Consider the following 18,593-nt stretch of genomic DNA (forward strand, 5'->3'; position numbering starts at 1 on the left):
AACTCAACTGAGCATCGCAACCAACCATCCCACCCTTGTATGTACCAACTTCACCACCCCTCCACCTGACTGACTTCCCCATGATTCTGGATTAGTGATGCTGGAAGAGCACAGCAGTTCAGGCAGCATCCAAGTAGCTTCAAAATCGACGTTTCAGGCAAAAGCCCTTCATCAGGAATAAAGGCAGTGAGCCTGGAACGTGGAGAGATAAGCTAGAGGAGGGTGGGGGTGGGGAGAAAGTAGCATAGAGTACAATAGGTGAGTGGGGGAGGGGATGAAGGTGATAGGTCAAGGAGGAGAGGGTGGAGTGGATAGGTGGAAAAGGAGATAGGCAGGTAGGACAAGTCCGGACAAGTTATGGGGACAGTTACTGAGCTGGAAGTTTAGAACTAGGGTGAGGTGGGGGAAGGGGAAATGAGGAAACTGTTGAAGTCCACATTGATGCCCTGGGGTTGAAGTGTTCCGAGGCGGAAGATGAGGCGTTCTTCCTCCAGGCGTCTGGTGGTGAGGGAGTGGCGGTGAAGGAGGTCCAGGACCTCCATGTCCTCGGCAGAGTGGGAGGGAGAGTAGACCCTGCCCAACCTGACCCAACTACCTCTCCGAACTACCTGTCCATACTCACTTGACTATTCACTCAAACACTGAAGGACGTATGACCTTTAAAAGCTTGCCTGAGTAAGGCAGCAACTATTATGAAAAGAGAGCTTGTGCATTGGATGTAGTCTTCTAATCAGGCTGTATTGCTTTTTACTTTTCAAGTTTATTCCAATTCCTGTTTAAACATTCCTGTTGATGCTGCTTCCAAAACCTTATCGACATGTGTATTGAAGATTAAAGGGACTCAAAAAATTGCCTCTCTTGGTTGGGTCTAATTATCAGTATCATATTTCTCAGTCAGTCCCAATTATTAGTAATAGCAGATTGAAATAGTGTTGGTGAAGGGGCACTCCATGCTGTAAACTGCTTTTCATCATTAAAATTAATGATATTGATCACTTTCCTAGAGGAAAGGATAGAAAGGCATAGAAATTGTATGAAAAATCTTTAAATGAATTAATCTTTAGCATTAGCAGACGTGGTTGTCATTGTGTCACCCCAGCTGTGAAAGTCCATTCTCTGGACTGCCATCTGCTGGTAAGTAAGGGTACCTAGTTATTTGAGGACTCGATCAACTTTAACTTTAAATGTAATTGCAGTTGCATGGCTGATTGATGTTGTCTAGGGGTTGAACCTCAAGGTATTTTGGCTAAGTGCGAGTCACAAAAAGTTTGATGGAGGAATTGTCACTGAGTTTTCTCACTTTATCTTACCAAATTAAGCATTATTTACCATTCCCATCCCGTGATGTGTATTTTGTCCGATTTACACCATATCTTACTCTGCAATGTTCCCAGATTAACCGGCATCCCTGGTATAGGTGCTATCTTTAAAAGTCTGTCATGCACCGTGTCATGTTCCTGACATTTGCCGTAAACCTGACAGAGGGGGATGGATTGGCATTCCATTTTGCCTGGAGGCCATGCTGAATGGAATGGTACAGAGTCTGGACTTCTTGCACCTCCAGGACAAGCTGTGGAAGCCATAATGCCAGTCTATGCCAGCCTGTTCCAAAGTTGCCACTTGGGTTAAAATTACTTTTAGCCATCTGATGGAATGCCCAGCACTGTAAGAAGAAAGTCAATTGCCTTCTCCACTCAATCAGCATAAGCAACCCCACTCAGGTTCTATCTCTGCTATTGTACCCACTTTCCATCAAATCACATGCTGTATCACTTTTACTATTGCCTGCAACATCTTCCCCATTTTCCCCGACCCAGACCAACCCCTCACACCATTCATCTTGTATGCCCTCTGTACTGCCTACTCACTTGGGCTATCTTTACACTTGCACCAACAGAGGAAAACAGCCCATAATACATCAGAAAGAGCCAAGTGGAGTGCTGTGCTGCCGCCATCAGGCTCCTCACCCTTATGAAGAGATCATCCTTACTCTGGCTCTCCCTGTCCCTGAGCAGGCTGTGGCCTGGTATCACAGGCTTCCCTTGACTTGCTATGCTGGAATATCCTGAGCAAAGGCAGTCTCCCTTGACTGGACTGAGGCCTACTGGCAACGGTTGCAAACTTCCTAGCTTTATGTCTGCTCTAAATGGCAAGGCAAACCAGCAGTGACATGAGCCTGGTACCTACGTGCATCAAGTCAAGGCAGTGCAATGCAAGGCAGAGTTGCTGTGAGCATCAAGGTAGGCTCAATGTGTGAGTGCTATGACACTGAAATAAAGAGCCTGGAGATGCAGCCTAGTTGATCCTTGCTGCAGCATCATAGTGATAGTTGTCAGTGCAGCTGGAAGTGCATCTGAGATATGTCATGAGGGCTGTTAGAGCCTGGCATATGTAAGATACCAGTGCCAGTCACATGTGGGGTACATGTAATGGTGCCCATGCAGCTTGCTCTGAGATTTTAGTGTCTAGTATCCAACGTGGGGGTCATTTGATGCAAGTGGCGAGCTCAACTTGCCAAGCAGCTTTTCTGGTTTCCAACGTTGAATTTGCCTGATGTCTAGTTTGTTGGGAGAATTTTGTTAGATCATAACCAGTTTCTAAATGGACCCTCTTGTGGTGCAGTGGTAGCATCCCTACCCCTAGATTGGGAGACCTACCTGCTTGAGAGGTGTGTGATAACATTTGTGAAAAGGTTGATTGCAAAAATTAGTAATAAATGAGATGAATTGGTCTGTTAACATAGACATTAACAAGTGTAAATCACTATCAATTGGCAACTCACTGCTCTCTGACAAGAATCTCACCACTCTGTTTGCAAAAATCATTAAAGATGTGGGAAGATTTTCTTGACTTTGAGATATGCCTCACTGGACATTTCACTCAATTCTGCCACACACCTTGCCATATTGCTCAGGTCCTTATAGGATTCTGCTTTGAGTCCTAAGTTCACATGAAAATCACCACAACTTTGTGGGTATTGGAAATCTGATACCTGTGCCTTGAGGAGGAAATCAAAAATCTAGACTTTTGAGAGCAATTTCTTGCAAGCTCTATTTATCAGACACAAACAATTTATATACTGCAAGTAAAATATTTTGAAAACTAATAAACCAAAAAAGTGACCTGTAGGTAAAGGGAAACTTTCTCTGTATTGGACATTTATATTGAGTAAATATGGAATTTTAACCTGTGATGTTTACGAACAGAGAATCCCTATTGGGGACTGATAATTTCTGATATACTTGCAGTCTTTTGTCATGGGTATTGAAATACTATATCTGTTGCACATTTGGCACTGATACAATCAAAAACATGCTGTAAATCTGAAAGAAAGATAGAAAATGGTGAGAGAAGTAGCAAGTGAGTTAGCATCTGTTCTGAAAACAAATAAGTTAAAAGTTCTAATCTAAACCTTACACTAGAAATGCTTAACCGTGGTAACCTTCTTGTTTGAATGTAGGCTTTCAAGGCCTGAAAACTAAGTGTAGTGCCACTGTGGGCAAAATAATGAAGTCACCATCAGAAAGATGCTCAGTATATATTTAGTATATATCCAACAAACTTCTTTGTGGACTGAATCGTAAAATTCCTGGATAAATGTAGATGGTGGCAGGGAGCGTTTTCCTTGATCATTAGAACAAAAGTGATGTTATAAAAAGTCAAATGCAGCTATTTTGTTTGTATTTCATTCAATATCAGCCAGGAACCTTGCACAGATAAGCCAAGTGAAATCTTGGTCAGGGAATTACATTGTCCATAATGCTGTAGAAAAATATAAAGTTCTGTTTTTACTGAGGTTCTGAAGCAATGATGGTGAATACAAGATTTAGCAACAGAGATTCAAGTCCAGGCAAAGTGAAATAAAAGAGAAACTGGTAGATTTTCAATATGCCACCCTTTATAAAAAAAACAGCCTGCTTTTCTGCCTGTCTATTGTCTATTGTCTATTTTCCATGGTGTTGAGATCAGCTGGAAGGAGAATTGGGTGGGTTGTGTACACACATTTTGTTGTCGGTTTGATTGTGATGGAATACTTACCTTGTTATTCTTCTGTCCACTCTAGGTGATGTGCCTTCAGGATTTCTTTGGCGATGATGACATTTTTGTTGCCTGTGGTCCTGAGAAGTTCCGCTATGCACAGGATGACTTCTCACTGGATGAAAACGGTAAGTTTCTTTTGGCATATAAACTGAAGCTTGACTAAAATAAACAACAAATGAATGTTACATTGTCAGAAAAAAACAAAACAATTCCAAGATTGTGGCAGTCACTGACCATAGAGTGTAAAAGCAAGAAAACAATGCTACATCTCTACAATTCATCGGTCAGACCACATTCTGAGTATTTTGTTCATTTCTGGGCATCTTATTGAAGGAAGGATGTTAAAAACTTAGTCTTATCTGATCTCATCTGATGGCCACTTCCTCGCAGGAATTCCTGAATAGTGGTTGGAGGCAGGATTCGTTTTGGGGCTGCATTTGTTGCCACTGCAACTGTAGGGAATACACTCAGCCCATGCAGGCGCAGTGTCTATAATAAGGCTGTCAGCAATGTCACAGGATTTGTGTCATGGCTTCATACTTAAGTTTATGAAGCAGCATTCTGCCTCTAAAATGTGTTAGAAATCTACTGATCCAGAGGAGCGTTCAGAAAGAACCCTTGTAGTCTCACTCACTGCCACACTCTGAGTGAAATGGTGAAGCAGGCAATTAGTGATATAGCCAACAGAGTGGCAAAGGTGAGGGACCAGCTGAGGGACGTGGCTAGTGAGACACTGAGGAGATGCTATAATCGATGGGTGTACGACCTCTACTTTTAGTGTGGTGTGGGTGCACAATGATACCATTAACATTACTGACTCCTAGTCAGGCAGCATCTGAGGAGCAGGAAAATCGACGTTTCGGGCAAAAGCCCTTCATCAGGAAATGTCAATTTTCCTGCTCCTCGGATGCTGCCTGACCTGCTGTGCTTTTCCAGCACCATTCCAATATAGGCTCTGGTTTCCAGCATCTGCAGTCTTCACTTTTGCCATTACTGACTCCTATTCAAGTGTATTGACAGGAATCACATCAGTTTTTTTTTCTAATCTGAGAATGGGAACATAAAGACAACCCAAAATGCTGCTGCCTTACCATGTATTGGTCTTGGAGCCAAAGGCTTTTTTGGCCTGTACCTTTTTGGCATCATTTCTGGAGTCCTCACAAATGTCCTTGTGCAGAAATTCCTTGGGTGTTGACTGCCATAGCTCTGGCAAAGCCTGGAGGAAACCCCAGAAGAACAGTATAGGAATGTTTTCAAGAGGTTTGGAAATATTTGGCCAAGTTTTCTCTTTTTGCTTTGACCTTGCCATTTCCAGCAGCAGAATTGTATTCAACAAACTGTAACCTCATGGCCTGACATATCCTGCACTCTACTATTACATTCAAACCTGGTTCAATGAAGAGTACATCAGGGCATGCCAGGAATATCATCAGGAGTACCTGAAATGAAGGGTCAACCTGATGAAGCTGTAACATAGGAACACTTGCATGTCAAACAGCTGAAGCAGTGATAGACTGAGCTACTGTAAATTCCACAAAACATGGATCAGATCTCAGCTCTACATGCTGCCACATCCAATTGTGTTTGGTAGTGAACAATTAAATATTCAGTGAAGTCGGCAGCACCTATGGAGTCAGAAACTTGAGTTAACATTACAAATCAATGACCTTTTACCACTTCTTTTGACCACACCAGAGAAAGGAAATGGTACAGCAAAAGAAGACCAAGTAATTGTTTATAATTTTTTTTTGTGATTTTGGAAGGAGCAGGAGTATTTCTGCACTAAGTTGCTTGCACCTGGTGATCATAGACCCTCCAGCTGGAACTCCCCAGATCTCTGAAACTGCAGGGACTCAGAGATGGTAATCTGCACTGGTCTGGCTGTTCTGCTCTTCACACTGATCAGGGCACCTTCATGAAGGATAAACTGGTCAGGTTACCCATTCCACAGGCCAGTGCCTGATAGTAAACATCCACTCTAAAGATTTAGTGCTAAGACTGAGGAGATTGGATTTTGGCTTAAACATCCTCTGTTGCTAAGATTTTCTTTCCACTGTATGTTGTACTAATTAGTCATTGTAGTGAACTTAAAGCAGAAGAAAGGTATAGTTCCTTCTGTTAAAAACAATTCTCCCCGCTGTCTGAAGTGAATACAAATCTACCATTATTACAACTTAAGTGTATGGACCAACCAAAACTGTCATTTTGAGTTTCCTATCCTCTCTACTACAATAATGTCAATTTCAAGAGCAAACTGTTTCTGGGCCAGAAAATGTATATCCATTTCAGTGAGAGCCAACAGTTTAACTTGATCAGGAAGTGGCCACTTGACCCGAGAGTACATTCTGTCAAATGCTGGTAATGACTAATCCAAAGGGGACATAGGTCATAAAGGAAGTGGTCCTGATACAGACAACACCAGAACTGTGCTCTCAATGTAATACAGGTCATTTTAGAGTCAGCACCATGATAGGAATGAGAGGGTGTTCACAGTGCATCATCAGTCCTGCTGTTGATCCCAGCGCTGGCTCCCGTCCTGGATAATGTAATTTATTTTGTTGACCATAATGCTGCACCCGACTCTACAAATACATCTTAGTAAGAGATGATCAATGAACAATGAAGTTCAAAATGTACAACTTAGGGATGCTTCAAAGCTTTTCACAGTGCCTCAGTACACATGACAATCAATTCAATTCAATTCATTTGAAATTAGAATTTAAATTGGAAATGCAGGAATTTCATGGGTAGGACAGAATTTGACAGGCTTTGCCACCCTGCTACCTGAAGTGTCTTAAGGGAATTAATCCCCACAGAGTAAATGATGCCATTGCTACCACATTCAACTCAGAAGTCCTTCCAATGCCCTCTGTCAAGCTCTGTGAGCTGAACACAAGTCAAGCAGTAGGAATGCTATTCTGCCAGCAGTCACAATGCCTCCACTCTGTGATGAGGAGGTGCCGGTGTTGGACTGGGGTGGACAAAGTTGAAAATCACGCAATACCAGGTTATAGTCCAACAGGTTTATTTAGAAGTGCTAGCTTTTGGTGCGCTGCTCCTTCATCAGGTAGCTAGTGGGGCAGGATCATAAGACACAGAATTTATGATGGTGTCATGCAACTGGTACGATATATTGAACAAACCTAGATTGCTGTTAAATCTTTCATCTTTTAATGGGCCATTCTAAAAGATGAAAGACTTAACAGCAATGTAGGTTTGTTCAATATACCATACAAGTTGCATGACACTATGATCTTGTGCTATAAATTCTGTGTTTTATGATCTTGCCCCATTAGCTACCTGATGAAAGAGCAATGCTCCAAAAGCTAATACTTTCACATAAACCCTGTTGGACTATAACTTGGTGTTATGTGATTTTTAACTTCCTTCTGTCATATTCAGGTGTGCCAACTCCCATTATGCAAGATCAAAAGATGGCTTCTGGGTGACTAGGGATACTCATGATGACGTAGCTTATGCCTCTGGTACCCAACCCATGTATAATTAAAGAGCCTACATACATTGCTGTTTTGTACATGTTAGAACCATCCAGGATGCCTTGGGTAGATTCACTGACACCAATCTCCCTTGTTGATATCAATCCAATGGATAGAGGGATGGCTAAACACCAGAAGGCAGCAGGCTGGGAGAGGGAGGAAATTTCAGGATGGAAACCTGCAATTAGTGGAGTGCCACAGAGATGAGTGCTAGGGCCACAGTTAATTTCAGTATATATTGATGATTTTGATGAGGAAAGTAAGGTACTATAAAATGCTATAAACAAGTTGTGGATGACACAAAAATAGTTGGGAAGGCAAGTAGTGAGGATGACAAAAGGTATCCACAGAGGGAAAGAGACAGGTTAGTTGAGTGAGGAAAAACTTGGTAAATGAAATGTAATGTAGGAAAATGTGAGGGTATGCATTTTGGTCGGAAGAATAGAAGAGTGGAATATTGTTTAAATGGAGAAAGTCTGCAGGAAGCTATAAAGCAGAGGGATTTGGGAATTCTAATCAATGTATCGGAAAAACCTAGCATCCAACTTCAGTGGGTAATAGGGAGGCAATGGAATGTTGGCCTTTATTTCAAAGGAAATGGAGTATATAAGTAGGAAGGTTTTGCTAAAACAATCTACAAAGCAATAGTCAGACCACAGCTGGAATACTGTGAGCACCTCAGGAAATATATATTGGCATTGGAGGTAGTTCACAGAAGGTACACTAGTCTGATACCAGGTAGGAAGGGACTGTTTTTAGAGGAGAGGTTGAGTAGTTTGGGCCTGCACTTTATGGAATTTAAAAATATGCGAGGTGACCTTATTGAAACATACGAGATCCTTGGGCCACTTGACAGGGGAGATGCAGAAAAATAGTTTCTCCTTTGTGGGAGAGTTTAGGACTAGAGGCTATAATCTCAAAATAGGCATATAGGCATTTAACACAGGGAGGAAGAGGAATTTCTTCTCTTAGAATTTGGTGAATCTGTGAAATTCCTTACTGCAGAGGACCGTCAAGCTGATTCATCGTGTATATTTCAAGTGGAGATAAAGAAATTTTTTATCAGAGTTATAGGGAAAAGACAGTAAAATGCAATTCAATATTATCAAATTAGCCATGATCTCATTGAATGGCAGAGCATACTTAATGGGCTGAATGGCCAGTGTCTGCTTCCACAGAAAAATGCCTACGTGAACTCTTCTGCAGAAAGTAGGGTGAGTCTTGAACAATAAATAGGTTTACTATATATACGTCAATAGCTGGTAACTTTAAACTTAAAATACACTGTCTCTTATAAGACAGGCAGAATCATTTTAAGATCAAGTATACATAACTACAATATCTACAGGCTGTAACATGAAAAACAATCGTTGAAGCACTACCCACCATCTGATGAACACAAGCATACAGTTCTAGTTAATACTTCCCAGCTCCACACATAAAACCTGATGTGTGGAGCTAATAGGGTCGGTTGCGCGGAAAATTATGGACAAACGTTAAAGGAGGGAAGGGCTCAGCAGAGGTAATTAAAGTTTGCAGAACAAATGGAACAGTGACTCAGTGGTTAGCACTGCTGCCTCACAGCACCAAGGGCCTGGGATTGATTCCATCTTCAGATGATTGTCTGCATGGATATTGCATATTCTCGCCATGTCTGCTTGGGTTTCGTCCAGATGGTCCAGTTTCCTCCCACAGTCCTACTGCCTGGTGGTTCTCACCTCAATAATTGTGAAGTGCTTCAAAAGGTTAGTCATGGCTCATATCAACTCTAGCCTCCAAGCCTGTCTTGATCCCTTGCAATTTGCCTACCAGAGCAACAGGTCCATGGAAGATGCTATCTCCCTACACTCATCCCTGGAACATCTGGATAATAAGGATACCTATATCAGGTTTCTACTTATTGACTACAGCTCAGTCTTCAGCTATAATTCTAGCCAGACTAATCTCCAAACTCCGAGACCTAGATCTCTGCCTTGCCCTCTGCAACTGGATCCTCAACTTCCTGACCCACAGACTGCAATCAATGAGGAGAGACAACATCCTCCCCATGACAATCCTCAACACTGGTTCCCCACAAGACTACATACTTAGCCCCTTATTGTACTCCCAGTTCACCCATAACTGTGTGGACAAATCTCATCTGATCTCCATCTACAAGTTTACTGACAAAACCAACATTGTAGGCCGGATATCAAACAATGAAAAGACAGAATATGGAAAGGAGACAGAGTGACTGGTGATGTGGTGTAAAGATAATAATCTCTTTTTTAATGTCAGCAAAACTAAAGAGCTTCGATTTCAGGAAGCAAGGAGCAGGGCAGGCCCCTATCTACATAAATGGAGCTGAGGTGGAGAGTATCAAGTTCCTGGGAGTGACGATCACTAACAATCTATCCTGGACCACTCCCATTGATGCAATGGTCAAGAAGGCACAACAACCTCCCTTCTTCCTCAGGAGGTAAAGGAAATTTGGTATGTCTGTAAGGACTCTCTCCAACATTTATAAGTGCACTATATAAAACATTTTATCTGGATGCATCACGGCTTGGTACAGCAACAGCTCTGCCCATGACCGTAAGAAACTACAGAGTTGTGAAGACACCCCAGACCAAGCCAACCTTCCCTTCATTGACTCCATCTACACTTCTTGCTCCTCGGAAAGGCAGCCAGCGTCATCAAAGACCACGCCCCACCCACCCCCGCCCCACGGGTTGGAATCTTTCCAACCTTTTCCTTTAGGTATAAGATTCAGAAGCTTAAACTGATGCACCAACAGGTTTGAGAATAGCTTCTTCCCTGCTGTTATTAGACCGCTGAATGGGCCTGTCTAATTTCAAATCTAATGTTAATCTTACTTTTTCTGCTTCTTCTTTGCAGCTGTGATCTTGTCATCCTCACTCTGTTCTATCAACCTATGACATGATATGATTTGCCTATACAGCACACAAAACAAAACTTTTCATTGTACTTAGGTACACATGACAATAATAAATCAAATTCGTCCAAAGACGTGCTGGTTAGGTGGATTGCCCATGCTAACTTGCCCGTAGTGTCCAGAAGCTAGGTGAAAGCTAGCCATGTAAAATGCAGGGTTACAGGGATAGGGTTTGGGTGGGTGGGTCTGGGAGGGATGCTCTTTGGAGGGTTGGTGTGGACTTGATGGGCCAAATGGCCTGCTTTCACACTGTAGGGATTCTACATAACAGGACAGAACGTATGGAAAGGCTCAAGAATCTAACTTCAGGCACAGAAGATAAGGGGACAGTCAACATAGGACTGAGGATGTTGTACCTAAATGCACACAGTATACTAACTCAGGTAAATGAGCTCACAGTGCAGATTAAAATTGATGGCTAGAATGTTATGGGCATCACAGAGCACCAGCAGAACGATCAAGGTTGGCAACTGAATATCCAAGAATCCAGATCCTATCGATACCACAGGCAGATGGGCAGAAAGGGCAGGGTTGCCTTGTTAGGAAAAAATGAAATTTAATCAATAGCATGAATTTATTTGGAGCCAGAAGGAGTAGAATCTGTGTGGGTAGAGTTGAGGAAACACAGAGGAATAAGACCCTAATGGGAATTGTGTTTAGGCCTACCAGCAGTAGTCAGTGCATGGGGAAGAAAATAACTCAGGAGACAGAAAAAGCATGTGACAAAAACACTGTCACAATAATTATGGAGGACTTCAATATGCAGTGGACTGAAAAATCATGTTGGTAGCAGATCCCAAGAAAATGAATTTCTGGAATGTTAACGAGATTTGTTCTTGGAGCAGCTTGTGGTAGTGCTCACTAGCCCTTCATTGGCTCCTGCCCGAAATGTCAATTTTCCTGCTTCTCGGATGTTGCCTGACCTGCTGTGCATTTCCAGCACCACTCTAATCTTGACTTTAATCTCCAGCATCTGCAGTCCTCACTTTTACCCGCTAGGGAACAGGCAATTCTGGATTTGACGTGTAATGAGGCAGACTTGATTAGGAAGCTTAAGGTGAAGGTACCCCTGGGGAGCTGTGACCATAATATGATAGAACCCCCCTGCAGTTTGAGAGGGACAAGTTCGAATCAGACATAATAGTATTCCAGTTGAGTAAAGGTAACTACAAAGATATGAGGACAAGCTGGCCAGAGTTGATTGAAGGGGGAGTCTGGCAGGAAAGGCAGTGAGGAATGGCAGGATTTTTGGGATAATTCTTGATGTATGGTAGAAATTTATTCTGAAGAAGAAACCTACTCGGGGAGGCTGAGGCAACTATGGCTGATGAGAGAAGTCAGGGACAGCAAAAAAGCATGCAACATAGTGAAGATTAGTTGGATGCCAGAGGATGGGAAGCCTTTCAAAACCACCAGAGGATAATAATGGTGGAGAAGATGAAACTTAGAGTAAGCCAGCTAGTAACAGAAAAGAAGATTGCAAAAATGTTTTTCAATATCTAATAGAGGCAAAAGTGGATATTTAACTGCTGCAAAATGAGACTAGAGAAGTAGCAACAGGGAACAAAGAAATAGCAGAGAAACTGAATAGGTACTTTGCATCAGTTTTCACAGTGGAAATCATAGCAGCATACCAGAACTTCAAGTGAGTCTGGAAAACCTTTCCAGCTTAATAATATCCTTCCTATGAACTGCCTCACAGCACCAGGGTCCCAGGTTCAATTCCAGCCTAGGGCGACCATCTGTGTGGAGTTTGCACATTCTCCCCGTGTCTGTGTGGGTTTCCTCTGGGTGCTCCGGTTTCCTTCCACAGTCCAAAGATGTGCAGGTCAGGTGAATTAGCCATGCTAAATTGCCCATAGGTTAGGTGCGTTAGTCAGAGGGAAATGGGTCTGGGTGGGTTACTCTTTGGAGGGTCGGTGTGGACTTGTTGGGACAAAGCGCCTGTTTCCACACTGTAGGCAATCTAATCTAAAGTTACACTAATTCTTTCTTTGTATTTTAATTGCGTTGTAAGAGTAAAGTGTGCTTTGATTAAAGCTAGTGGTGAACTAATTGAATCATATCTGGAACGCAGCACCTCACAATTGCCTTTAAATAAGTATAAAAATTACTCTCTCTAAGACTTCACTTTAGCAGCCGGGAACTTAAGGTTTTAGCTCAGTAGGCAGCTGCATCTTTCAACTCGGGGCTTGGATAATGCTGTAGAACAAAGAGACCTACGGGTTCAAGTACATAATTCTTTGAAATTTGCATCACATAAAGATAGGGTGATTAAGAAGGTCTTTAGCACTCTTGCCTTCACGGCTCAGACCATCGAGTATAGGAGTTGGGTCATTATGTTGAGATTGTACAGGGCATTTGTGAGACCTCTTTTGGATTACTGTGTCCATTTCTGGTCTCCCTGTTATAGGAAAGACATTATTAAGCTGGAGAGGGTTCAGAAGAGATTTACCTAGATGTCACCAGGAATGGAGGGCTTGAGTTATAAGGAGAGGCTGGATAGGCTGGGATCTTTTCCCTTGGAGGATAGGAGGTTAAGAAGTAACCTTATAGAGGTTTACAAAATCATGAGCAGTATGGATAAGGTGAATGGTAGATGCCTTTTCCCTAGGGTGGGGGATTCAAAGACTAAGAGGTGTATTTTTATGGTGAGAGGAGAAAGATTAGAAGAAAAGACATAACAGGAAATTGTTCTGCACAGAAAATAATGGTCCAAGTGTGCAATGAATTTCCAGAGAAACTGATGGATGTGGGTACTGTTACAGCATTTCAAAGACATTTAGATAAGTACATGAATAAGAAAGGTTTGGAGGGATATGGGCCAAGTGCAGGCAGGTGGGATTAGTTTAGTTTGGGATTATGGTCAGTGAGGACTAGTTGGAATGAAGGGTCTGTTTCCATGCTCTGTCACTCTATAACTAACTGAAAACAAAACTAAAAGCTGTCTGGTCTGTGTGAGCTCAGACCCCACCCACTACTCTGCTTTAGTCTCATTTTAAAAAGAAACACCAGGGAGAACTCAAAAGCTGTTTACCAACTACTTGTCTGAAGGAGACATTTCGGTACCACAGTGGCAACACCCATCTGCAAGAGAAACAGCAGAGAGCACCTCTCTCATGAAAGAGCAGCCTCAACACAGTGATGATCTTTCAGGAAGCACTGGAGTCAGGTAGGATCCCGGAGAACTGAAAAATGGAACACCACTAGTTATAAAAAGAGGGAGGCAGAAAACAAGAGACGATCGGCTGGTTAGCCTGACTTTGGTTGTTGATAAAAGTTTAGAGTCCGTTATCAAGTATGAGTATGTAGGAGTGCATGGCAAAATAAGGCTGAGTCAACACAGCTTCATCAAGAAAAGGTTACACCTGAGAAATCTGTCAGAATTCTTTGAGGAGATAATGAGCAAAGGACAGCCAGTGGATGTAATCTATTTGGATTTCTAGAAGGCCTTTAACAAGGTACCCCACAGGACTCTGCTAAATAAGGTAAAAGCCTATGGTGTTCGGGGAAGGTACTGGCATGGATAGAGGATTGACTGATTGGCAGAAGGCAGAAAATAGGAATAAAAGGGTCTTTTTCAGGATGGAAACATATGACTAGTGGAGCTCCACAGTGGTCTGTGTTGGGACCACAACTATTCATGTTATACATTAACGACCTTGATGAAGGAATTGAGGAGATTGTTGCTAAGTTTGCAGATGATGCCAGGATAGTGGAGGGTCTGGCAACATTGATCAAGCGGGAGGGCTTCAGAAAGACTTGGACAGGCTAGGAAAGTGTGCAAAGAAGTTGTTGATGGAATACAATGTGGGAAACTGTGACGTTATGCACTTTAGTGAAGGAATAGAGCTGTAGACTATTTTCTAAAGGGTAAGCCTTCCGAAGTCTGAAGCACAAAGGAACTGAGGAGTCCTACTTCAAGATTCTTAAGGTTAACGTGCAGGTTCAGTTGGCAATGGGAAAGCAAATGCAGTGTCAGCGTTTATTTCAAGAGGGCTACAATACAAGAGCAAACATGAGGCTGTGTAAGGCTCTGATCAAACCACATTTGGAATATTGTGAACAGTTTTGGGCCCCTATCAAAGGAAGAATGTGTTGACATTGGAGGGGGTCCAGAGGAAGTTTACAAGAATGATCCAGGGGATGAAGGACTTGTCATATGAGGAGTGGCTGGGAACTCTGGGTCTGTATTCACTGGTCTTTAGAAGCATGAAGGGAGTTCGGATTGAAACTTAGAGAATAGTGAGAGGTCAGGATAGAGTGGACATGGAAGAGATGTTTCCACTAGTAGAACAGACTAAGACCTGAGCCCACAGCCTCAGAGTGTAGGATGACACTTTAGAACTGAGATGATGAAGAACTTTAGTGGAACTCATTGCTGCAGAGAGCTGCGGAGGCCAAATCATTGAGCGTATTTAAGACAGAGAGATAGACAGGCTCTAGGATTCTCGGGGATCAAGGGTTATGGGGAAAAGGCAGGAGGATTGGGTTGAAAATTATATCAGACATGATTGCATGTAGCACAGGTGGCATGGTGGCTCACAGAGCCAGGGACTCGGGTTTGATTCCGGCCTTGGGTGACTGTATGGAGTCTGCACATTCTTCCCGTGTATGGGTAAGCTTCCTCCGGAAGGTCCGGTTTCCTCCCATAATCCAAAGATGTGCAGGTCAGGTGAATTGACCGTGCTAAATTGTCCATAGTGTTAGGTGGATTAGTCAGAGGGAAATGGGTCAGTGTGGACTTGTTGGGCCAAATGGACTGTTTTCACACTGTAGGGACACTTAAAAAAAATCTAAAGAATAATGCAGCAGATTTGATGGACTGAATGATCTAATTCTTCTCCTATATCCTGTGGGATCCTATGGTCTAATCTAAATCCTTTCAGGTAGTAACTGCATTATCAAATGATTGCCTCAGAAATGTGATAGAACTAGCATTGTTATGCTAAAGCAGGAATTCCAATGGCAGAAATATTCTGGAATAGCAAGTAGGACTTGATGAATTATTCACCTGATTTGTAGTAATATGCTGTGGGCTGCACAACCTTGGCATAATGACAGAACTGCTCTTGCCAACAGCTTACAGGCAAAATAATCAGTGGAGCAAGAATCTAGTCAGCCCCTTTCAGCCTTGACTGTACATGCAGAGGTAATCCGAGTGCAGTACCTGTAAACACAATTCCAATTCCCCAACAATCTCTTACCTCACCTTCTCTCTGTCACTGTCCATCATATGCCCACTTCTTCATAATTCAAAAATAAAAGCCAGCATGAAGTAAACATTCCAAACCAAATCTCTAATTAAAATAATGTCACATTGCGTAAAAATATGAACTCATCACCTTTGTGTTTTCCTTGATTTTCCTGACTTCCTTATACCTTTGCATGTTTGAGATGTCTTACACTGTGTATCTCAATGGATGCAGTGTGACTTGCTGACTTTTAATAGGGGGGGATGCAGCTGGCTCTGAAGTGAGAGCTGTGGTCATAGAAGGCGTCGCTGTAGACAGCATCAACTCAGCATGGACAGCAGCAGTTAGAGCTCTCAGGCTCGGAGGATACAGCAAGGGCACTGAAAGAGCGCCAGTAGTTAAAAGCTGATGGTCGTCTTCCGAGAGATCTAGCCACGGAACTATTTTCCGTCTCCTGGTGTGAAGTCCCAGCAATCCAAGTGATCTGCTGCTGTCAGATTGCTTTATTGTTGTGACAACCTGAAAGCCACTTCAAACACTGGCAACTGCAGACATGACGGCAGCAGTCTGATCTTAAATGCTTCAGGCTGAGTTTAGATGTTAAAGCTAAGGTTTATAACATGGTTATGTATAAACTGTCTCCTTCATCTCAGAATAAAGTGGAAAGGAGGAGTGTAATCTTCAATGGAATGTGCCCAGAGACAAGCCTATGTGACCTCTTCCTAACATGAGCAGAAACCAATCTGTGCAAAAGCAGAAACTCAAATCATAACCTATCAAAAATAAGGTGGCAATTCTAACATCTGGATACAAATGTGGAGGCAGCTGGTCTTGTTGTACATAGACTCTCAGCAGCAGAGAAATGCATATAGAGAAGGTATCCTATGATGGGTGCTGCTAAGCTAAGCAGGTGAAAGTACTGCTTTAGGGTTAGCCACTGACTATAGTGCTGGTGGATTCCTTGTTCAAGGAAACAAAACTTGTGGAGAGTTCAAGACCAAGGGGTTTCCAGAAGATGTCTTGCTACTGGAAGTCAATCAATTATTGAGTCAGGGTACTTTGTTTAAAAGAACACTGGAAGTTTCACTGTTTGGAGATCCTGTTAAAGCTGGGAGGAGTTTGGACTTTAGAGACAGATTACATTTCTGCTGAAAGTATTGTACAATTCATAAGCATGATGTGAGTTTTTCAATTGTTAAGGGATTGATGTGGAGTTATTTTCTGTAGTTTAGAATATTTGCTGCCAAAACTAAGAGCTATCTTGTTGATATTGATTTTACTTTGCTTACGAGAGTAAAAGTCTTACAGCATGGGTACTTATTGTGAATTTTTTTTGTCTTTGTCACTGGGAAATTTGTTTTACTTTTTAAAAGTCATTAGCCTCTATAGAAGTGATATAAACTTTGACCGCGGCATTCAGACTTTTAATGAAAACAATTTGGTCTGCTTCAGATCCTGATGCAGGCACTGCAGCATGCGTGGGTGTACAATTGTATTACTGGAGTTGACCAACATTACTTTTGCTGGCACTATATTCTGGCAGACCTCCCAAACACAGTGGATTCTGTCGTGCATATCAATCAGCTGCCTTCTGTGCCTGCGTATTAAACTTTTCATGTGAGCTCTCAGAGTTTGGGTATGGCCTCTTCATCTGGAAAGGCAGTACCTGTGCTATCCTTGCCTCTTGAACTGGTCGCAACACACTTTCCCTGGTCCACACAATTTGTGGCACTGCCTCCAAAGCCAGAACATCTTTCCTAAGATAAGGAGACTAATACTGCACACAACCAGGTTTACCAGGATGCTGCCTAGACTGGATGGCTTGTCTTATGAAGAAAGGTTGAAAAAGCTCGGACTTTTCTTTCTGGAGAGAAGGAGGAAGAGAGGAGACCCGATTGAGGTAAACAGGATAATGAGGGGAGTAGATAGAGTCAATAGCCAGAGACTTTTCCCCAGGGCAGGAATGACGGGTACGAGGGATCATAGTTTTAAGATATTCGTGGAAAGGCATAGAGGAGATTTCAGAGGTAGATTTTTTTATGCAGAGAGTTATGAATGCATGGAATACGTTGTCAGCGGTGGTGGTGGAAGCAGAGTCATTAGGGATATTTAAGTGACTGCTGGACATGCACATGGAGAGCAGTGAGTTGAGGGGTGCGCAGGTTAAGTTATTATATTTTACACTAGGATTAAACCTCAGCACATCATCATAGGCCGAAGGGCCTGTTCTGTGCTGTACTTTTCTATGTTCTAACACTCCAGGTGTGGTCTCACCAAAGCCCTGTGCAATTGTTGCGAGACAAGGCTGAAGTATCTGCATCAACTTTCATCCAGATGTGTCAAATGGATGATATATCTCTGCTTCCTGTTGATGACCTAGCTTCACAGATACCAGTTTTCAGCCAATTCAACTCTCTCCACTTCATATGAAGAAATAGCTGAAGGCACTCGATACTGCAAAGGCTGTGACCCTGACAACTTTACAGCAATAGTTCTGCCAGGGACACTCAGCTTCTGATCTCATTGATCTCTCAGAGACAAAAGAGCTGTACTCAAGAGGTCACCACGACCTTCTCCAGGACAATTCAGGATGAGCAATAAATGTTGCCTGGTTCATGTGTAGTGAATGAATTTGAAAAAAATTAGTGAGGTCATAGTGACTACCTTGGCATCAAGGCCATATTTGAGCAAGTGTGGTATCAAGGAGCCATTGCAAAACTGAAGTCAACAGGAGTGAATTACTGAAGATGCTGGAATCTGTACTGGAAACAACAAATGTTGGAAATGACAGCGGGTCAGGCAGCATCCATGAAGAGAGAGAGCAAACTAATGTTTTGAGTCTAGATAACCCTTCATCAGGACTTGTGTCACAAAGGAGGAGGTTCTTGGAGTGCTCTGATCTCAATCCCATGACATCTCTGTGGA

At 42.6% G+C, this 18,593-nt stretch overlaps 1 protein-coding gene across 3 annotated transcripts in view; it reads left to right on the forward strand.

Annotated features, from left to right (window-relative positions):
* dclk1a (doublecortin-like kinase 1a) overlaps positions 1-18,593 on the forward strand; it is a 352,098-nt gene that overhangs the window by 166,047 nt on the left and 167,458 nt on the right. For all 3 annotated transcript variants that reach the window (XM_072577209.1, XM_072577210.1, XM_072577208.1), the window contains exon 4: positions 4,064-4,166. In XM_072577209.1, the coding sequence (XP_072433310.1) occupies positions 4,064-4,166 (103 nt within the window). The remainder of the gene's footprint in view (positions 1-4,063; positions 4,167-18,593) is intronic.

This window comes from Chiloscyllium punctatum, chromosome 9 (genome assembly GCF_047496795.1).
Source record: "Chiloscyllium punctatum isolate Juve2018m chromosome 9, sChiPun1.3, whole genome shotgun sequence".
NCBI classification, from domain to species: Eukaryota; Metazoa; Chordata; class Chondrichthyes; order Orectolobiformes; family Hemiscylliidae; genus Chiloscyllium; species Chiloscyllium punctatum.